General features: G+C 42.5%; 1 protein-coding gene across 13 annotated transcripts in view; it reads right to left on the reverse strand.

Moving 5' to 3' along the window:
- VPS13B (vacuolar protein sorting 13 homolog B) overlaps positions 1–22,685 on the reverse strand; it is a 623,510-nt gene that overhangs the window by 29,227 nt on the left and 571,598 nt on the right. For all 13 annotated transcript variants that reach the window (XM_084849024.1, XM_084849023.1, XM_084849026.1 and 10 more), the window contains 6 exons: positions 21,746–21,892; positions 19,914–20,197; positions 16,156–16,283; positions 15,640–15,839; positions 4,899–5,014; positions 2,994–3,817 (listed from right to left, as the gene is read on the reverse strand). In XM_084849024.1, coding sequence (XP_084705150.1) covers positions 2,994–3,817; positions 4,899–5,014; positions 15,640–15,839; positions 16,156–16,283; positions 19,914–20,197; positions 21,746–21,892 — 1,699 coding nt within the window. The remainder of the gene's footprint in view (positions 1–2,993; positions 3,818–4,898; positions 5,015–15,639; positions 15,840–16,155; positions 16,284–19,913; positions 20,198–21,745; positions 21,893–22,685) is intronic.

The following is a 22,685-nucleotide window of genomic DNA, read 5'->3' on the forward strand; positions in this document are numbered from 1 at the left end:
TCCCTTATGAGTTCCCCACAAGGGGATTGAGGGTGGAGGATTCCTAGGATTTAGTTTCCTACATAAAATTACAGTTGCTGGCAGACAGCCTGATGTCCAAGCAGATTGCCCTTTGTTTGCTACAAGCTGTGTGGCAATGCTGGATTGGAAGCCAGCACAGAATTTTAAACAGGGATTGTAAGGTCACTGCCATTGTTTGTAGCAGCCAACAGAGTGGCACAGTGAAGGCTACCTAGAAAGAGTCTGCAGTCCTACTCGAGAACAGCACGAGTTCCACTGTGGCTGCCAGGGCGGTTTACTCCTGCTGTGCCTGCTGGCTTGGGTGGCGCATGCACCCAGTGATCAACCCAGCCGTGGATTACAGTGGGAGCACAACAGACGGACAACTTATCAGATCAGCAATTTTCACTCAGTGGTGTGTTCTGCAACTCACTTGTGGAACAAATCAAAATGCGAGAGGAATTTAGATCTATTAACTCGGGGGGAAGTCAAGGTTATGTGGAAAATCCAGAATTAATTTGACATACCACCTGATTTCCAAGCAGACAGGTAAAAATCATTTCCACATTATAGTGCTCATTACAGGGAGCTGCTGCACTGAACAAAACTTAGAATTTAATGTTTAGAAAAAGACACAAAAGAGAGTTTTGTGGCACCTTAAAAGATTTAAAAAAATATTGAAACATACGCTTTAATGGGCCAGAGACCACTTTGGCAGAAAATGTTCCTTTGATTCTGCAGCTAAGGGTCATGAAACTAAACTGCTCTGCTTTTCATCTGTCCTTTTTTGGCTCCTGCTACACTAAAGGTGTGTCCTTCTCTGAAACTCTGCAGTGAGTCTGAACAATTGAATTAAAATTGTTTACAAAAGTGTCATTCACCTAAAGGAGATGACTCCTGTGTGATCATCTTAGGGTGGAACAACATTTCCCACCTCCACCGCACGCCAAATTTTGCACATAAAGAACTTAAGACAAGCCGGGCTGGATCAGACCAAAGCCCCATCTAGTCTGCCTCTGGAAAGACCACAAGTAGGACATGAATGCAATAGCACTGCTCATGTTCCCCAACTGGTATACAGAGGCATACTGTCCCCAATACTGGAGGTAATATATAGCCATCATGACTAGTAGCCATCGATAGCAGTATCCTCCATGAATTTGTCTAATCCCCTTTTAAAGCCATCCAAATTGGTGGCCATCACTATATCTTGTGGTAGCGAATTCCATAATTTAACTATCTGAAGAAATACTTCCTTTTATCTGTCCTAAATCTCCCACCATTCAGCTTCATGGGGTGACCCTGGGTTCTAGTATTATGAGAGAGGGAGAAAAACATCTCTCTATGCACTTTCTCCACACCAATTTTGTATACCTCTAATGTCTCTCTGTATTCACCTTTTTTCTAAGCCCCAGTCCCAGCCATTATGACCTTTCCTCACTGGGAGTTGCTCCAGCCCCTTGATCATTTCGGTTGCCCTTTTCTGCACCTTTTCCAATGCTACAATATCATTTTTGAGGTGTGGTGACCAGAAGTGTACACAGTATTCCAAGTGTGGTCGGACCATAGATTTCTATAAGGGCTACCTGTAATGTAGAGGAAGGCTGTAAGGCTGCCTTCCCCGACCTTCTCCCCTACAGATGTTTTGAACTTCAACTCCCATCAGCCTCAGCCAGCACAGCCAAAGGTCAGGAATGCTGGAGTTGATGTCCAAAACATCTGGAGGGCACCAGGTTGGAGAAGGGTGCTGTATGGATTGAAGTCCTTGCATGGCTGCACAATGAGATTCAGGTACGTTCAGAGAATACTCTTAATCCCTACAAGTAGGCCTATCTAGATGTGCCCCTAACAACATTTGCATGAGTTCTGAGTAGCTTGAGCTTTCTTAATTGTACATGACACACAGTAAAATGTATTGCTCCTTTCCCAGCCACATATAGTGACTGACATAGGTACAAATGGGTTGGAATGGTACAGGGCACAACAGCAATTGGTACAGAAGAAGATAATGATCATGTTTCAACAAAAGCAATAATGCTTTGGTTGTGGTTGATCAAAGGCAGTCTCCCTATCCACTGTAACGTACATGTTCTTATGTAGGCAAAGGTATAGCAGGGATGGAGTCACTTTATGAATGCACATGTATGGAAGTGAGACAAGGTATCCATTAATCTAATAGACTGTTTGCTCACTATTGATCTTGTATGGGAAAGAATCAGTAAAACAAACACACTCCTCAGATCAAAGGACAATAAACATCTGTGTGCCAGTCTAGCATGAGGATTCTGTGAAGAAAGACAGACTGCTAATCATAAACGGCAGCCAAAGGGAGATTGAACAAGAAAACAGTGTTCAATGGCATAATTTGCTTCAAATGTACAGAGACAGATTGAATAATTTCATGAAAGAAATTCCTTTTGTGAGCCCATGTTAGGAATTAGTTTTGAATTCTGAGTTGTGTAGGCTGGCTGGGACAGCAGCAAGAAAAACAGAATACAGTGCCATTTCTCACAAGCTTTGCGAATATCCTACAACAGGCCAACTCTTGCTTTCTCCAACTTCGTGTCGTTTCCAGTTACATTATTTTATTCACTTACTCCATAAAGATCATATTTCTGAAGACAATATATATTTCTTTAGACAAAATAGTCACTGTGCAGTTGCACAGCAATGAAAATGATGTATGATGTTGGCAATAGTAATTTTTGAATGAATTAAATGAAAGTCCAGACCAAGCCACTTCTAGCTCACTTGGCTAGTAGAGTAAGGGCACACCAAATTTCTGTGATACACTATGATGACCAAGCCAAGGTTATCTTTGACTTCCCTAACCCAAAGTGACAGGTATCTCTATCATACTTGTGTGAGTGTGAGCTTGCTTGTCATCATCAGTATACCATCAATTGCCATCTTTCAGTAATATAGTCACATGCTCCAAACACCTGGATACTTGACGTCAAAAGGTACAAAAGTGTTATGAAAAACAAACATACCTGCTCTGAACAACGCTCCTGCAGCATAATGCATGGCCAAGGCATGAATGAGCTGCCTGGCAGTTGTAAAAATGGGTCCTCGTTCAAACACAGAGAAGGACAGAGGAGTGTGATCTGAAGCAATATAGAGCTTCAACGAAGCATGGATACTGACCAAGAGGCTAACTGGCTGGATTGCTAACTTCCTTAATTTCACTGGATTGACTAAAGCATTTGCATGCTGCCTCACATATTCAGGCAGTATCCAGCTGAGAGTTGAGGCGTTTGTGGGATGGTAAATGGCTTTGCTGTCTGGCAGGTAGGTCTCAAATAAAGTCTTAATGTAATAAACAAAAGTGTCTTCCACATATAACCTGGCTGGCTTCATTTCAAAGCTGAGGTCATTCACATGAAACAGCAAATTTTGTTCTTCTGACAAAGTGAGGCAGAGCTTGATGAAGGAATTTTCATTATATTCTTCCAGATCTTTATTAGATACCATGAGGCTGTGCACTTTGGTCCACTGTATGGTTTCATTTTTCTCTCCCTGGCACAGCAAGACCGGAAAATGGAAATTGGATTTGTTGTAAAGCTGATTGTCCAACTGCAAATCTCCACAATAGATCTGGAGAGTATAAAACTGCTGAAGGCCACTGGTGGCCTCTCCGTGGAATTCGTGTGACAGGGGTCGAAGGTAGCTGGCAACTGGAGTCATGTGAAGGTAAACGTGGTCTACTGTGAATCTCAGAAGCTCAGATGATATTTTGGGGTTTGTGATGTCATCATACACAGTGAGGCTCAGCTGGCTGATGAACATTTTAAGCATGAGGTTCTGCTCTTGAGTTCTGGATGGGAGAAAACAACAGCAACAAGGTCCCTCCAATTTCAAATGGAAATTAAATAAAATGCAAGTGTGGTTAATATGAATTAGATTGGGGAAGCCAAATACTTATAGTCAACATACAGTATACAAAGAGGTTTTATTGCTAGTCTGTGCCAAGTTACACCTTCTCTACCCATTTAACATAAAGTTACGTTTGAATTTTCCTGTAACATTTTACATGCAGTAGTTCTCAGTCATATTTGCAATGTAGTGCGAAACTAAAGCAGACAATGGAAAATATCCTAACACGTTGTCAGATGTTACATTTTTGGCTCTTTTGCAAGAGACAATATAGAGTGTTTCTATTATGGATCATTAACTTCACACTGTGGAAGCAATATATTCCCCTATTAAATCACCATGACTATTTTAAACCGACGATGGGCTTGCTTGTTTTAAAGCATTAACTGCTTTTGGCCAAGCTTCACTAACAAGTGGGCGATTAAGCACTGATAATCACTAATTTCATGGGGATTCATATTTAATTATAGGGCATATTTTAAAAATCTGGAACAACACATTCTGCTCTTTCTATGACACCACCTCTAGAAGCCAAATACTTTGACAGTTATAAAGGGTGATGTTATGATTCAAATTGAGTGGAGTTAGCAACGAAGATTTTGCAGTTTTAGGGCATAGGGAAGAGCAAGAAAGATGATCGACTACACAGTTTGCATGGGACCATTCTTCCGCCCTTCATCATGAGTTAGAACTCCCGCAGACCTCAATGGGAGTTCTGCACGAGTAAGGACCGCCAATCTGGCCAAATAAATGTTAAACTGGCAAGTCCTCTCTGAGCCTTGTTTATTGTACCAGGAATTTCATGTTTATTCGAGGGTGACATGGCCTCAGATGTTGGATTGTCATGTTTTACTATGATATACAAAATGTTAACATATGGTTTAAACATACGCCACACATACGCAGTGACACTAGACAAAACAAACAGTTGTGCTATGTTTAATAAGTCACTTCACACCTAGAGGGCTAAACAGCTACATAGTGCAAGTTTCTTTATCACCTTCCAAGCAGTTTTAACATACCTGTTCAAACTGGTCTGGTGTCCTGGTCTTCCTTCAGGTGCTAAAGTGATCATTATTGTCCCACACTGATGAGCAATATCCACATATACATAGCCAAAGCCAGTTAAGAACACAATCTAGGGAGAAGAAGTTGTATTAAGAAATCTACAAAACATGGCTACACTTTGATTCAATAATGACAATGCTGTTTGGACAGAAAATACTTGCTCCCAAGGAGTTCTAGAGACATCTGGGCAACTATACAGAAACATGCGATTTGAGAACTGCAGCTTTTAGTTTTAACCTTCTGTTTCAAATGATATAATAAACACAGGTCTATAGTACCAGACAAAAGATCCATCAAAGCCAGGATCTGCTTTCTCCCAAAGTCACCAGAACTGGATGCTCAAGACAGCACCTGGCACAGGACTTTTTCCCCTTCACTGTTCTTGCCATTTGTCCTGCCTGCTTAGGCATCCTGACACATGTTTGTGCGCAATGCACCCATGCAACTCCTTCTGTGTGGCTGAATGCAAAAGGCTTGCTGTGTGTGTGTTACTGCATAAACAGGGCAACATATACATTACCCACACCACTCAAGCACAGCAGTATTTGCAATGACCAGGGTTGGATTCTGGCCCAGGAACAAACCTAAATTTCATTACTGGGGGAATGGGAGAGAGAAATGGGCATCTCTGATGGCTTGTACAATGTGAACAGTGGAATTCAAAGTAATTTGACTAATCATTTTATGGAATGATAGCCAAAACTTGTTGAACTGAACTGTAATTACATATATCCATCCACAGGTTTCTACTTGTATTCTTGTTCACACCATCACACTACCAGGACATGCATAATCTCAGTAATACAATGACCTATAGCTTGTTGAAGTGTTTAAAAGCCATGTGTGTGAAACAGCTTCCCCCCCCCGCCCCCCAAAATGTAAGAAGGAAATAATTCTCTCTGGTTTAATTAAGTTTTCCGACAGACAGACAGACAGACAGACACGGGCTATTTCACACAAATGGTTCCCCACAAGAAACCATTGGTCAATTTGCTCACATGAGGACTGCATAGGGATGGGAGAGCGAGCAATGTTTGATCTTGTCAAGGTTCACTGTTTTTTACCTCAATGCTCGTCTCACCTCGCTCCAGAACATGTGTATTTTCAAACACAAAAAATGTGCACTTTTCCAAGCATGCACCCCAAATGTGCACTCCCCCCATGGGCTAAATCATGAAAATGTTTTTTTTTGCGGGGGGAATGCACATTTTTGGAAGTGCACGTAAGCACAAGTGTGCACTTTTGAACACAAATGGAAGCTTGGAAAATTATGAATATTTCCTAGGAATTACGCATTTGGGGTTGAGAACGGGACATATTTACATGATTTATGAACAAGAATGAAATTCTCATACAACCCCTAGGACTGTGGAGTAGCTGTATTTGTGGGGGCATCCTGGCTCTGACAATCAGGAGACACCCTCTTGAGTTTGGCAACACTTACAGCTAGGGATGTACTGATTCCCCACCATCCATTCAGGTAGGGAATCCATTCCTCCCCCCTGGAATCCGCGCGGAGCGGTTCCACTCCACGAGGATTCCGCAGAGCCAAGGGCCGCCCCGTTCTGCTGTCCGCATGCCCCAGATTCCCCCGGTTTTTTTTCCGGCTCCCCAAACTTATGTAAATAATTCTGTAAGTAAATTAATATTGTTATAATAATAATATTAATAATTATTATTATTATTATTATTATTATTATTCTGTAAGTAAATTATTATTATAATTATTTACATAATTATTATTATGTAAATAATTCCACCAAAAAATCCTTTCCATGCACCTACCATCGGTCTCCGTAAGCCTCGGATTTGTCAGAATTCGATCCCATTTAAAATTTGTGTGGAATTCTCTGACATCCCTACTTACAGCTCTGTTATGAACACTCATGCCCCAGCATTATGTCCACTACAATTATGGCCCCCGTGCAGATCTGGCATTGGGTCCGGTTGTTGACACAATGCCACTGTCTGTGGCATTACCCTGGTGAGGGTTCCCCTGTCCTCCAGTCCTAGACTGCCAAAGTAAAGCCTGGCTCAGATGATCAGGCACTGAAATTTAAGCTATGATCTGGAGAAGCAAAACAGAGATAACCCTAAAAGAAGTGTCAGAAAGGAACATTTCTGGAGGAATGTCTTCTGTGAACAAGAAATCTGAGGAAGCATCTTTTGACACAGGAGAAGTAATAGTTGTTCCTGAAGAAAATATTTTGTGTGTCGTCCCCCCCTGCAAAAGTTAGGCAGGGTATTTGAGCGACTAATTTCTCCCACAGGCAGTTGTTTGAAGTTTACCTCTTTTTATTTCTCTGGTCATTTCTGATGCTGTCCTCCTTTCCTTTTTATCTAAATGATCACACAAGTAGTTCCATAATATATTCATAATTCCTTCCAATCCTTTATTATTTAAACTTAACATTAATGATTTTGTTCTATTCTATGATTTGCTGAATACAATGGCATCAGTTTCTTTTAATCCAGTGAAAATAAAATAATAGAAGAGAGCACAGTTTGGGCAGCAGCATATTTGTGAATGAACTTCTGTAGGGAATTATTATGGCTGTTGATGCTGTTTTGGAAAGGAAGAACACAGCACAGCTCAATTATTGGACTTTCAGGATTAACAGAAAAGGCTAGTTTCCTCAGGAAATTACACAGAGGCAACATTAAATGAAGAACCTATTTCCATTCTTTCTAGCATTACTTTTGAGAAATGAAAGAAACTTATTGCTGTTGGGGGGTGGGGGTGGGGAATCTGTATCAAAAGGAAAACTTTAGCAAACATGGAATGAAGAAAACTATTTGCTGTAGACACCAGTATTTATTTCAGAGACTTCGGGGGGGGGGGGGATTATTTCATTCATGGAAAACGTCTTTGTGAATTTCAAAGAGAACTTGCTGAGGAAAACCAACATAAAAACCACTCAGTAGGTATCCTTACTGAGCGGATGGCCCAACTGTTGACAAGTCAGTAGAAGAACATTATGCAACATGCAGTAGTTTCCAAGATGAACGGTTTTAAGGGTGGCTCTTGGTTTAAAGTTAACAAACCTAACAACTTGGTATGTTGTTATAGCTGTAGCCTGGTTTACTTTTTCCATAGTCAAAGTGTAACATTTGTTTTTTATGGAACAAGAAACCAAACAGCAGCATGCAGAGCGGATGTTATGTAGCTATACAACCGCAGGTTGAACACACAAGCTGCGCAGGGTCACTTACTGAAACAGAAGGTCTGTAATGCAAAGGCAGCAGCTGAATGGAGCAATGGCAACAAGTCAATATGGAGACAGTCTTTGACAAGGGGAAAACGGCATGTGACATCTATCACATGGTTTGCCCCTGAGTGCAGAATTTTTTCTTTCACAAATAGCCAGCGGAAGGAGGCCAATCCAGATTGGGACCTTAACATGAGGGGTAAGGGCCCTTTGGCCTCTGCTGCAGTCCAGATCCAGATCACCCCATGCCTGCAATTTGCATGGGGAAAAAGTTCCCATTCGTTTCAATGTGAGCTTTCTTCCCCGTGCAAATTGCAGGTGCAGGGCCCCAATCCAGATTGGGGCCACAGTGGGGGAGCAAAGAGCTAATGCCCCTCAGCTCCACCCTAGGGTCCTGCTCCAGATCAGTCCCTCCATGCTGGATACTTCTGAAAGAAAAACCCTGCACTCACGGGCAAACCATGGAATTAACATTCCTCACGTCTGGCGCCAACAGTCTGGGGAACAAATGCCAACTTTCTAATTACAGCTGCAATAATAATGCGATACTTGGCCCATATAATAACCATTTAAGTGCTACTCATTACTCTTCTTCAAATAAACAAACTATTACGTGCCCTCCATAATGTGTGCAAGTGAGCATACAGTAGCTCACGTTAAATCATCACAATATGAAAGTTAAATTGTCTTTGGGAGCTTTTTGAAGATGAACTTTACCACCCGTCATGACTGCACTTGAAAAGCACACCCATGTCTCCAATGCGCTCAACCGCTGGGGTCCATAAGCATTCAACCTTGCCTAACATTGAAAAAGCACTGGAGGCCCAGATGAGGGAGTGTAGAACCTCTGAACAAATTAAAAAAATGTTTACTGAATGCCATGGGAAGTTTAAGCAGCTAATGGAATGGGACTGAGCATAAAGCAGGAAGAAAAGCGATGCCCTTGCTCAGAAATTGTGTACAAAATATATCCAGTAGATACCTACTACACGTGCGCAACTACAGTCCACAAAAGTGCCACATTTTTCCAGGCCTGATCCAGTCCACCATAGGCACAGCACCCAAGCATGGTGAAATCCCCATAAGATATTAAAAAGCCTGTTCTCCCCCCACCCATTTCCTCCATCATGTGCCCCCCATCATATGACAGGGGTGGGCAACTTGTGGCTTTCCAGATGTTATGGCCTACAACTCCCATTACCTCTCATCACTGGCTATGCTGGCTAGGGCTGATGGGATTTGTAGCCCAAAACATCTGGAGGGCCAAACATTGCCCACCCCTGACATATCATAGAATCATAGAATCATAGAATAGTAGGGTTGGAAGGGGCCTACAAGGCCATCGAGTCCAACCCCCTGCTCAATGCAGGAATCCAAATCAGAGCATCCCTGACAAATGGCTGTCCAGCCTCGTCTTGAAGGCCTCCACTGTGGGAGAGCCCACCACCTCCCCAGGTAATTGGTTCCATTGCCGTATTGCTCTGACACTCAGGAAGTTTTTCCTGATGTTCAGTCGGAATCTGGCTTCCTGTAACTTGAGCCCATTATTCCGTGTCCTGCACTCTGGGATGATCAAGAAGAGATCCTGGCCTTCTTCTCTGTGACAACCTTTCAAGTACTTGAAGAGTGCTATCATATCTCCCCTCAGTCTTCTCTTCTCAAGGCTAAACATGCCCAGTTCTTTCAGTCTCTCTTCATAGGGCTTTGTTTCCAGTCCCCTGATCATCTTTGTTGCCCTCCTTTGAACCCTCTCCAGCTTGTCTGCATCCTTCTTAAAGTGTGGTGCCCAGAACTGGACACAGTACTCCAGATGAGGCCTAACCAGTGCTGAGTAGAGGGGAACTAGTACTTCCCGGGATTTGGAAGCGATGCTTCTATGAATGCAGCCCAAAATAGCATTTGCCTTTTTTGCAGCCACATCACATTGTTGGCTCATATTCAGCTTGTGATCGACGACAATTCCAAGATCCTTCTCGCTCGTAGTGTGGTTGAGCCACGTATCCCCCATCTTGTAACTGTGCATTTGGTTTCTTTTTCCTAGGTGCAGAACTTGGCATTTGTCCCTATTAAATGCCATTCTGTTGTTTTCTGCCCAGCACTCCAGTCTATCCAGATCACTTTGAATTTTGTTTCTGTCTTCCAAAGTATTAGCTATCCCTCCCAATTTTGTGTCATCTGCAAATTTGATCAGCATTCCCTGCACCTCCTCCTCCAAGTCATTAATAAAAATATTGAAGAGCACTGGGCCCAGGACTGAGCCCTGCGGTACCCCACTCGTTACCTCTCCCCAGCTTGAGAATATGAAATGCAAACTCTCCGAACACCAGGCCAGTATGCTGAACGTGAGGCCTGAGTGTGCTTGTCATATATTCCCATCTAGCCCTCCCCGCTCCATGGGCAAAGACCAAGTGGGGGGGTCTGGACAGGGATATGGGAGGTGCGTACCTGCTCCCAGGTCGTGTGTGTGTGTATTGGGGGGGGGTGACATTGGGAGGCTTGGACATGTCCAGGCTGCCATAGTGCTCTCTCTCTCTCAAATGCCTTGATGGATAATCAGCAATGTGCTTCGCTCTAATAGAAGTACAGGTAGCCATGCAGCAATCCCAATGCCTTGTTAATGCACAGCAGGACTCTTAGGAGAGCTTAAAATGCAATTTGTGGGCCCATGGAGGGCAGCTTGAGTGACAAATCTTCCCAAAATGTATATCTATGCTTGACCCTTGACCATCTGAGAGTGTAACATCTAGCAGGGCTGGGCTGGCTTCTTGTGTCCTTGTGTGTCAGAAGTGCCCTGGCAGCCTCTTTCAGTCTACTCCAATAGCTAACTCAAGACACAGACAAAAGGATTCTTTTCAAGGCTTTAATCCTTTTACAACTTAATGACTCTTTCAGATGCTAATCACCAGCGACTAAGCAAGGAACAGCAGAGTAGCCTATGCTCCAGGTTAGGCAGTTGGTCCCCGTTTGAAGGAGAATCACGGGAAGACCCTGAACTTATGGGCTAGGGAGAATTCCTCCCTCTTTCCCTTGGGTCCTCGGGTCGCGACTGTTGCTTGTGCGCCAAACGAGCGCTATGCCTCCTTTCCGCGCCCTCCAGCTGTCGTCGCCCCTGGCGTTGAGCGTCCAACAAGCCCCCCTCCAGCGCTCTCTCACTGCCAGAGTCACTATCTATCTCAGGAATGCTGGCAGGAGGAATCTCTGCCAGCTGCTGTGCCTGTGAGAGATGAGCGAGCTCCTCTCCCACAGATTCCTGTTCCTCCTCAGAATCAGAACTGCTCTGGGGCTCTATCTGACATTGTGGGTGGCTCCAGCTGTATTGAAAAAAGATGGTTGTCTGGCCACTGCTGAAGAAATCCATGCTGGACCTGAAGGATTGTGCCAATTACTGATCCGTTGCCAATATATCCTTCTGGGGGCAAGATCCCTGAGAAACTGGAGGCTGCGCAACTACAGACTTTTGGGTAGGCAACCTGGTGCCCTCCAGACATTTTGGGCTACTATTCCCATAAGCCCCAGCCAGCATGACCATTGGCCTTACAGGAGTTGAGCACCAGGTTGCTTACAACCTGATCTAGATCCATTTCATTCTGGTTTCTGGCCAGAGTTTGGTACATAAACAGTGTTCGTTGCCCTGATTGATACAGTGCTTTGCATAAATATTCACCCCTCTTTGACTTTTCCACATTTTGTTACAACCTGAAATTAAAATGGATTGAATTAGGATTTCTTGTCACTGATCTACATAAAATAGTCCATAATGTCAAAGTGGGGAAAATCTAAATATTTTACAAATTGATTTACAAATAAAAAACAGAAAAGTCTGGCCTGCATAAGTATTCACCCCCTTTGCTGTGACACCCCTAAATAAGCTCTGGTGCAGCCCATTGCCTTCAGAAGTCACATAATTAGTTGAATGGAGTCCACCTGTGTGCAAGTCAAGTGTCTCATGATCTCAGATTAAATACACCTGTTTCTGGAAGGCCCCAGAGTTTGTGGGAGAGCATATCTAAACAAACAGCATCATGAAGACCAAGGAACTATCAAAACAAGTCCAGGATAAAGTTCTGGAGAAGCACCAATCAGTGTTGGGTTATAAAAAAATATCCCGAACTATGAACATCCCCCGGAGCACCTTAAATCCATGATTACAAAATGGAAAGAATATGGCACAACCACAACGCTGTCTAGAGAAGGGTGTCCACCAAAACTCAGTGACTGGGTAAGGAGGGCATTAGTCAGAAAGGCAATCAAGGGGCCCATGGGAACTCTGAAGGAGCTGGAGAGATCCACAGCTGAGATGGGAGAAACCATCCATGGGACAGCTATCACCGGGCTGCTCCACAAAACTGGGCTTTATGGAAGAGTGGTGGGAAGAAAGCCATTGCTGAAAAAATCTCCTATCAAATCCCATTTGGACTTTGCCAAAAGGCATGCAGGAGACACAGCAAACATGTGGAAAAAGGTCCTCTGGTCTGATGAGACCAAAACTGAACTTTTTGGCGTTATCACAAAACCAGTGCTCATCGCCTGGAGAACACCATCCCCATGGTGAAGTGTGGTGGTGGCAGCATCATGTTGTGGGGATGCTTTTCATTGGCAGGGACTGGGAAACTGGTCAGGATTGAGGGAAAGATGGATGGAACAAAGTGCAGGGCAATTCTAGAGGAAAACCTGTTTCAGTCTGCAAGGGACCTGGGACTGGGGCAGAGGTTCACCTTCCAGCAGGACAATGACCCTAAACACACAGCCAAAGCTACACTGGAGTGGTTTAAAAACAAGAACCTGAATGTCTTAGAATGGCCCAGTCAAAGCCCAGACCTCAATCCGATTAAGAACCTGTGGCAAGACTTGAAAATTGCTGTTCACCAACGATTCCCATCCAACCTGACAGAGCTTGAACAATTTTGCCAAGAAGAACAGGCAAAAATTGCAAGATCCAGATGTGCAAATCTAGTACAGACTTACCCCAAAAGACTCACAGCTGTAATTGCTGCCAAAGGTGCTTCTACCAAGTATTGACTCGGGGGTGAATACTTATGCAACCAACAAATGCCAGTTTGTTTTTCTTTAATTAACTTTTGTGCCACAACAGAAATATTTTGTACCTTCAAAGTGTTAAGTATGTTGTGCAAATCAAATGGTAAAAATGCCAGTTAAATTCATGTTAATTCCAGGTCATAACACAACAAAATGTGGAAAAGTCAAAAGGGGGTGAATACTTACGCAGGCATGGTATTCTATGCTAGAAGAGAGACATGGGGAATGTGACCCTGTTTATTATCCTGGACCTCTTGACAGCATTCACTACCACTGACCAGGGTCTCTTTCTGGACCAGTTGTCTCGGATGGAAACTGGAGACACTGTGTTGCAGTGGTTCTGTTCCTGTCTCAATGATCGGTTCCAGGAGGTGGTGCTAGGCACTACCGCTGGCATTTTACTATTATTCTGTGTGGGTTTTTAAAAATTGCTAGTGGGTCTATTGTATTTTGCAGTTTTATTTTTGTATACCAATCTGAGATATTTGGCAGAAAAGCAGTTAATAAATATTCAAAATATAAATAAATATTTTCCCATAATGTAGGTGTTTAAAGACTGTGCATGTGTAGCCTTCTGGATCATAGCCAATAGTATTTAATAAAACTCAAAATATAGGGAATATAATATTCCCCTTAATTTCATGTGTTTCCAGCATGGCTTTGGATGCAGAGAACTTTGTCCAACCCACCACAGGATCATACTTCAATCTTAAAAAGTTGTATTAGATCCACATTCTAGCTCATAGTTTGACAGTAGAAATGTTGTTATATAGAGACTGAAAAATTCTGACAGTGTAGCTTAACAGTTAATTGGCTCAGAAATAGAGTTGTGCTATTTTCTTGAACTGCATCTTCATGCAACTGGCCCAGCTCGTTTATCTACATTCCTACCAGTGACCCATGCACATTTGCATAGTCAGGTGAATAACCCTAAAATGCACTAACTTTACAGTGGGGGGAAAGGATCCTTTCCAAAGTCAACTGTGTTATTAAAAGCTGGATAAATTATTTTTTGTTTCCGGACTATTATCTTGGCTTACAAATGTTATTAGTGGCCATAATACTGCTCTGATACATGAAATAACATCTTGCTAAATTATTTCTTTGAAGATTTCCTGATGGCAATTAATTCTACAGGTCAAATAAACACAGCAGAGGAAGTATTTCTATTTAGTTTCTTTACATTTATAGACATTCCATTTCACCAAGTACCCTTTTAATCTTGCATTGTGTAAAGTGCTTTTTCACCCCTGCAACTTCTGCCTGTTTCTGAACACTTCAATCAAATAACTTTGGAATCTGAGCCAAAGCTGGCTCTGATAGTGGATGGCAGATGTGAATTTCAATAAATACATATAGACCTTTCTTACAAAAGGAAGAAAGAGCACTTAGCTTAAATTAATGGCTGGACTGAAAGAGAAAATGGCCTATGAGCCTGTGAGATCAGATCTGTGTGCCAAAGCAACAACCACAAACTACCAAATTGTAGTGCAAAGGAAAAGTTCTGTGCGTCTGAGAAATTGTTTACTTTCTTTCTTTAATTTATTCTACAGCCAAGATTCAAGATACAGAACTCCATTTGCCAGATAAGTATTTAGCCAATATAGCCACCAGGTCTTCAAACTTCAACACACAATCATGAAAACAAAAGCTGCATAAGAAAAAATAGAAGCTGACTCTCTCAGGATAAAAAACCACTATACCAGAAAAAATTGTTTTACAGCAGGGGTGGGCAATTCGTGGTCCTCCATTTGATTTGGCCTACAACTCCCGGCATCCCTCACCACTGGCTATGCTTGCTAGGAGCTGTAGGCCAAAAGATCTGGAGGGCCACAAGTTGTCCACCCCTATTGTACAGAATACACAGAACTTTAGGGTGGAACTAGATGCTCTGATCATGAGGTTGCCAATGAAAATAGCCACCCCACATCCAATTCCCTCCCCCCTTCCCCTTCAAAATGTTTAGTAAGCAAAATGTGTAGAGTGTTGATATCATGCCATCTCTTACTGGCAAATTACTTTCAAGTATCTAAAATAAAGTGTGAGTAGCCATACTTACAAGATGTTATGAAGGAAAGGGATATGAAGTTCTTGTTTTGGTGGCAACTCCATGATCAGAGTTGTGTTTAGTTCTGCCCTTAGGTATAGAGTGTGAGCACATTTGCCCTTGAAATATGGAGTCAAAATGGAGTCCCGCAAACATACTTTACATGCAGTTTTTTATTATTTCAGTGGGGGTTGCATGGGAATAGTTCCCAGAGGATTAAATAGCACTTGTGTTTGAACCCGAATTCTAAAACACATTAACTTGCAATTAAATCCTTTGTTTAAGATGTGGATGTTAAATGTATATTTCCCTCTGTGCTCATGCTACTATCTCTTTACCATCCCACTTCATAATGTTTTATGCTATGAATTTAGAGGGGGGAAAGAAACCCAAAATACTAACCTGTGTGCCTTGGTTATTAATGTCTACAAAATCACTCCATTCATTTGTTAATTCCTCTGATGATATAACTTTCAAAAGGATGCTGGGTACCAGATCTTTGGTTTTGCAATCTGGATATCCGGAGACTTGATGATAAAGCTCATGGTGTACCGAACTTTCAGCTGGAACATGCTTGCAGTAAACATCAAACTTTGGTGTGTCTGGAATGTAATAAAACGTCAAGCAGACTTTTAAAGAAAGATCTTTGTATTTATGGCACAGTTCCATGTTATCTCAATATACACACGCAACCTAACCTCTAATGAGCTCTGCCCGATAAATTATCAGCACGTACAATGATTACGTTTTTGTTTATTTTACAGACCTCCCTTTCACATCCCCACCCACACAAACTGCTCCTTGGCTTAAACGTGTTAATTTTGAATGAAACTACTGAAATGAAGAGTTTAAGAAGGGAAAGCAAGCTGCTTTATTCAAAGGCTTCAGCATTACGCTGTAACAGTATAAATTACGTACCTTTGATGTTCTCTTTCATAAGCAATGAGACAGGACACCTGTTGTGGATAATTATACGAGGACTAGGATCTTCTGATAGAGTTAAGTATGTCACCCCAAGATGTTCCTGATAAGTCAATGCTATAGCTCTAAAATGAACAAGATCATAATATTAGACATATCCTTAAGCAAATTTCCTCTTGTTGTTACAAACATCATATCAGCCTAATGAAGTATTACAGAACAAAAGCCTTGGAAAAGTTTCTCTCTCTTAAAACTGAGATCTCATGAATAACTGACCACCTTTAAAGGAAAAAAAAAGTGAGCATGCGGCCCTCAATGAGAAGGTTAAAAAGGAAAGCAAGAGAAGGGAGCAATTATGATAGGCTCAGACTTCATATGAGAACATTTAACTACATATACAAGAGTTTTCATAATAGTTGCTTTAGTTTTTATAGGTTTTAAAAGAAAGGGTCATTCTATGCAAGAGCTAGCTTTCTTGCATAGTAAATTAATGCACAAACTTAAAAGAATTACACAGTACCTAGCCCACTGTTGGCACACAAAAATGCAGACTAGCAATAGAAATCCAATGAAACTCAAATGCAACACATAGAACTACTATATCAATTGGGATATCCACTAACAGGAGTATCATTGGGCTCATGAACACATACTGAGCATCTATTTTCCTGTCTGCACAGATATTTTTAGTTGCCTGTTCACGGTTATTTTTTTAATATGATTTTTCTAGAACATGTGAAGATAAAAATGTATTAGTTTGGAAGAGAGAACCTTTACTTTCTTAGAACTCTGCTCTTGTCTTAACTGTTAGAATCACTGTATTTGGTCAGCATCCTTTTTTCTAAGACCTATAATGGAATCTCTTTGAGCCCAGCCACACTATTCATAAATCACGCAGAGGAGTCACTGCTGAGTGATTGAAATGATATAAGGTATTCCCCTCCTCACTGCTCAGAGACTGAAATACATTGTCTTCAAAGCATCTCCCACACAGCTCCCAACAAGGGTAGTACCATATGGGTGATTCTGATCTTATTTAGCTTTATATAACTCCTTATTTATATCTGCATTATACACTAAGAGCAAAATCAGTTCTGGGGCCAGGAAATGGAAATCAAGTCTTCTATACGGCAATGGAATTTTTACTGCATGGGGTGGCTTATTTTCAAAGGGGAATGCAATCTTGGATATAGGCAGCCTTTTAGACTTGGAAAGGTTTTCCTTCTGCATTCTCAAGATCATTGCTTCCTGACTTATGTTTCCCCCCATTCCTTTCCTTTGCTTGACTTTTCAAACACAGCACACAAGTTTCAAGATCTAATGTTCTTCCCAAGCTGCTGCATGGGAGAGCCACCAAATTGGATTAAAACACAATTGTTCACAAAGTGTTTGAACACATGGACGTCTCAAACTGCCTGGACAGAGAACAAAATAATTTTTCATGTCAATAACTGCCAAACATAAAGAATGAAAAGCATAATCATGAAACATGCAGGTTTTTCATGCAACAAATGCATTACTTATATTTTCCAAGCATTCAAACAGGAATTTCTCCACTCCTGCGGTTATAGTGTTTGTTGGTGCTATCCTAATATCATGGGAATTTGCAAGACAGCAGAAACCAGACTCCTCATGTAGGGCTAAATTTGCAACTAATTCCCTCCCAGGGTGTGTTTCCATGCTACCGGCTTCACTTTGTTTGCAACTTTGTTGTGATGTTTCCCCACTGGTATCTTCTCCTCTTCCCGTTTCCACAGTCCTTAAAGACCTGGCTTATCATCGCTGTAGCCTGGGACTCTGTGCTGTTTCCACTGAGCTCTAATCAAATTATTTTCTTGATGGCTGGGTGGCATCTGGGTTGGGTCCGATTACCTCATCAGTGATCCCGCCTCCTCCTCTTGCAGAGTCCTCCTCCCTCACTCCTTTGTGTTCCGCTCCAGGTAGTGGCTGCCTCCCCCCCCCCCCCGCTGTTGTTGCTCTTCCCCATTATTCTGGCTTCCAACAACCCTTCAAGGAGGGCTAGGAGAAGCGATAGTGACTGGCTTTCTCTCCCCCCCCCCCGCCCCCAGCGCTGTTGTTGTTCTCCCTCCTTATCCTGGCTTCCCAATGACCCTGCAAGGTGGGCTAGAAGAAAAAGTAGTGGCTGGCTGGCTTCCCAATTGAAGGCACTTTTAATACCCACTGAAATCCTAACTGTCAAGCCTTTCTCCTGCATGGCTGAGAAGGGAGACCCCAAGTAAATGCACTGAAGGGGATACACTCCTATGCATGCCTACTCAGAAGCAAGCCACACAGATTTCAATGGCACTTGCTCCCAGGAAAGGAAAGCCATACAGCCAATGAGTTTTCTCAGAAGTAACACCCCCTAGCACATGCCCACACAAAGTGGGACAAACTGCTAAAGGGGAAATACATAGGGAGGAAATGGCGAACAGAGCCAGTGGATGATATACTAGTTGGTGCATCTCTTCATCTCTGCCTCCCTTGCCCCCACCCACTTCTGCTCTGCTTCAGCCCTTTTGTTTTTTTCCCTTTAAAGTGAGTTTTAAAGCACACTTTCACTTTAACGGAGAGAGGAGAGAAAAAGCTGTGTGCAGCATCTCCTCCCCTTTTAAACCCTTTCTTCCCCTAAGGCGGGGATGCAACTTAATGACTCTCAATGACTCCCCGTGAAGCTGCTTTAACGACTTAATGACTCTCTGTGAAGCTTTGCAGGTCTCCTGGTTTCCCTGCCACCACCTTGACTGGGAACTTCCTAGGGATACCCAGGGTGGGTGGACACTGCACTTGTATACCAGGGGTGCTTATGTGTGCATTTCTTCATCTCTGCCTGAGGGCTCCCTCCAGTATCATCGCCCCCTTTCCTTCACACGCAGCTGCTTCCGGTGAGGACAGGGGCAGGTGAGCGACACACCCACAAGGGCTGGGCTACACGCCCCAGGGGCAGGACTATGATACCGAACCTAGTGTGGTTGTGGAAATTACTCAGTAATGGAGCTGAAGTAAGCAGGAAAAGTCAGACTATAACCAGTCACAGAAGAAGCGGTTTTTCTGCGATAAAATGAGGGGCTGGGGCTGAATGGCCACAACATCATGGAAACACAGAGACCTCCCTGCACAGCCAGTTTGGAGTAAATCGCTGGTGGAAACACAGCCCCAGTCTAATTCCAGCTGGCCCAAACCAAAAAGCTTCTTATTGCTTTCTCAAGATGCCCATACTTTGACTTGAGTGAATCGCCAAAGGGAGGGGACTTCATAATTGGATGGGAGTCTTCTCTGGTTGTCTATCTTATCCAAATATGGTGTATTGATGAACAGTCAAGAACTACACTTATCTTAAAGACTGCAATGGGACATAGAAGAAACAGCTGTATTTTGAGGATGAAAGGAGAAAACTCTCTTGTTTTCAGGAATGATATGTTAACTTTTCCCTTGTGTCTTTTGGCTCATATTAATTATGCCAGAAAAACTTTTGTCTAGTGAGAGGTTACAGTGACGTATTATACACCATGTGTTCCTCACTTTTCTTTTTATTGGAAACATACAGTGTGCACATACCTTTAAACATACAGTGTGCAAATATACCTTTAAATTCTCTAATTTTGAGCAATGTGCACTATATGAAAAGGGTCACGTAAACAGTGCATTTAAATTTCTTGTACGCAATCAAAACATCTATCTTTTTATTAAAGAGCATACAACATCAAACCATATTTTCAATTACAGTAAAACTTCCTTCACATAGTTCTACCTACCTGGTACAGAATCCATGCTCATCTCTACCACCAATAGGTATGGCTATGCTTTGCCTTGGAAATTCCTGCCTAATGACAGCTGGTGGGCTCCAGCATGGAATGGTGTGACCACTGATGCTATGTTTGAAGCTCATCAATATGTACTTTTGAAGAGGGAACATATCAGAAACTGGTTGGCTAATGTCAGGCATCAAGTCCCAGAAAAGAATGGAAGTTGCTTTGGCAGTATCTGACTCTGTAGCTGAGCAGATGCTGAATGTACTACTGTCTGGAACTTGTAAGAACTGGAACGAAAACAAGGAAGAGAGTGCACAGCCGTTATTTGCCTGAACTGTTTAATATATTTGAATTGCAAGTTTCCATTTCTGCAGAATTTGTAGGGGCTGCAATCCAGACTATATCAATCACATTTACATTACATTAAGGCTGCACTCCTATGGTCCCTGGGAGGATGTCCCAGGGGCTGTAGGATGTTTCAGTTCTTTTTCTCCGAGGGCACCCCTGGAGGGGGAGATTTGGCCTTGGAAACCCTCTCTCAGCTGCCATGGAAACCTCAGCAGCCCTTGTTTCACCGATGTTGGAGCTCTGACATCAAAAAAGGAGGCAAGGGAACATTCCTTGAGTGTGTCAGGGGGAGGATCAGGGAAAGGCTTGGATCTGCAGGATCCTAAGCCTCTCCATTCCCCCAGCACTCCCCCAAACTAGCAGCAAATCTACAATGGCCTTGAAGCTGGCATAGATTTAGTTCCCTCCCATTGCAATCAGTGGGAAGAAACTTGGAAGAAGGGAGAAAAACAGCTCAGGACAGATGGTGGGGGGAAGCAAAATGCTACTCCTCCCTTCCTTCTACTATGCTGGCATGAAACCGGTAGGGCTTTGGATATGGCAGATCCTTCATCTTCATTCTCCCCCACTACTCCCACCCTGTAAATCTCCTAAGACCATGCCTGTCTCCACTTCTCCTTAGTATGCCAAACCATGGTATGAGAGGACTATAACACTTCCCCAGTCTTGCAGCCCTTATAGGCAGGTTGCTGTTGCACTGAGTGGGAGTGCATCCTAGGCCTCTCAGGCAGAAAAAATGCACATCTTATGGCAATAGTTTGCAGCCCACACAGCTCTTTTAGAACTGGATGAAACAGTGGGGGATATACTCTTTGTTAGTGTATGAAAGGAGAGGTTTATCAATGGATGTCTTAGCTTAAAAAAAATGAATACAACTGGTTTAAAATATATTCAGGTGCAGACTGCTGTAAGCATCATATTACTTCTTTAATTTATGAAACTGCAGTGTTTTATAATTACAGTGATATATGTGCATACTTATTGTAAGTTTATTTTATGCATGCATTTTGCTAGTATCAAGAACCACAGATGATTGGACAGACTGAAGTCCCGGAAGTACACATAGCTTAAGAGTGCTTATAAACCAACAGATTTAAGTTTAGGTGTTCTAAACAATTTCAGCCTGAAAGCAGATGTACCTCTTCTATATGAGAACTTAGAACAAATTCTTAGAACTGTTTCAACAGCTATTACAGATTATGCTGCCTCTGTTTCAGCAGCAGACTTCAGCTTCTGAACAGATGGGGACCAGGCAGAACTAATCCTACGAAGTATCAGGATCCGCCGCTATACAGAGATCACGGTTAATTACCATGGCTGACTGTACTGTGGCATCTATGTTTTTAATTAAAGCAACCTAAAATGAGTGACTTTTATTAACTCCTGATCCAGTGTTTTCCTTTCAATAAGAAGATTAGACTTCATATAAATATGACTTTCTGCCCATTGTAGAAGTTAAAAAAACAACAGCATTGTTAAAGATTTACCTCCTCTCTCAGCTGGGACTTCATAATAGATAGCTGTGGCTTATAATATATTTGGTATGGAGTGTTATTGACAATGATACTCTTGTCTTCTATCTGGAGGATTTGAATACCACGCTGAACAATAGAAGAAATGCAGAACTGACACAACTGCAGGATAAAACAGTAATAGAACGTTAGCAGGCAACTTTTCCAACACAGCAAGAACAACACTTAATTGTTATTCTGGTAAATAGGAAAACCCCATGTATGACACCCTAAGCATGTTGGAGGAAGATAAACAAATCTCTATTCATGTCGCCTTATTCTACTAAAATTATTTTTTCTTATTTATCTGACCTCTCTATTCCTCCAAATAACTTGGAGCGTCTTGTTTATGGCACCTAAGCAGGACCAGACATACTTGCTTAGCTAAAGCAGTAGAACTACATCATCTTCCTTCAAAACCACACTTGGACCCAAAGTAGGAATAAAACTATTTAGACTGGATTGGTTCCAGAATGTGCCTCCCATGGACAGAAAGACTCATTCTGTCCACAGAAAGCTTCTAATCCAGCAAAGAAACCCCAGTGGCAAAATGGGGGAGGAGCTGATTTTCACTGATTCCGCTCTCCCCCTTTGCTCCACCTTGAAAATCTGCTCCTGAGGGTTGGGGGACCTTCCAGAACAGTAGAGAAGGTGGTGTTGGCAGCTCCAGGGAGGCACTGGGGGAAATAGTCTCCCTGCACTCCTCTCTACCAGCAGGAGCCTTCTGTGTGGAACTCTTCTTGAGGATGCTATCACCGTGGAAAGAAATGCTGAATTCAACCCGATGAAATGATTCGTTTGAGGCTCCATTTACAAGGTCACATACTAAGTCACTGGCCTACAGCTGCATAAGGATTCCGATATGGGAGAGCTGCAGTTGCAAGTTATTTCTACTGGGCACAGCAGAAACAGTGAC

Source organism: Heloderma suspectum, chromosome 4, assembly GCF_057233095.1.
Source record: "Heloderma suspectum isolate Gila_16-S chromosome 4, 16-S_ref, whole genome shotgun sequence".
NCBI lineage: Eukaryota > Metazoa > Chordata > Lepidosauria > Squamata > Helodermatidae > Heloderma > Heloderma suspectum.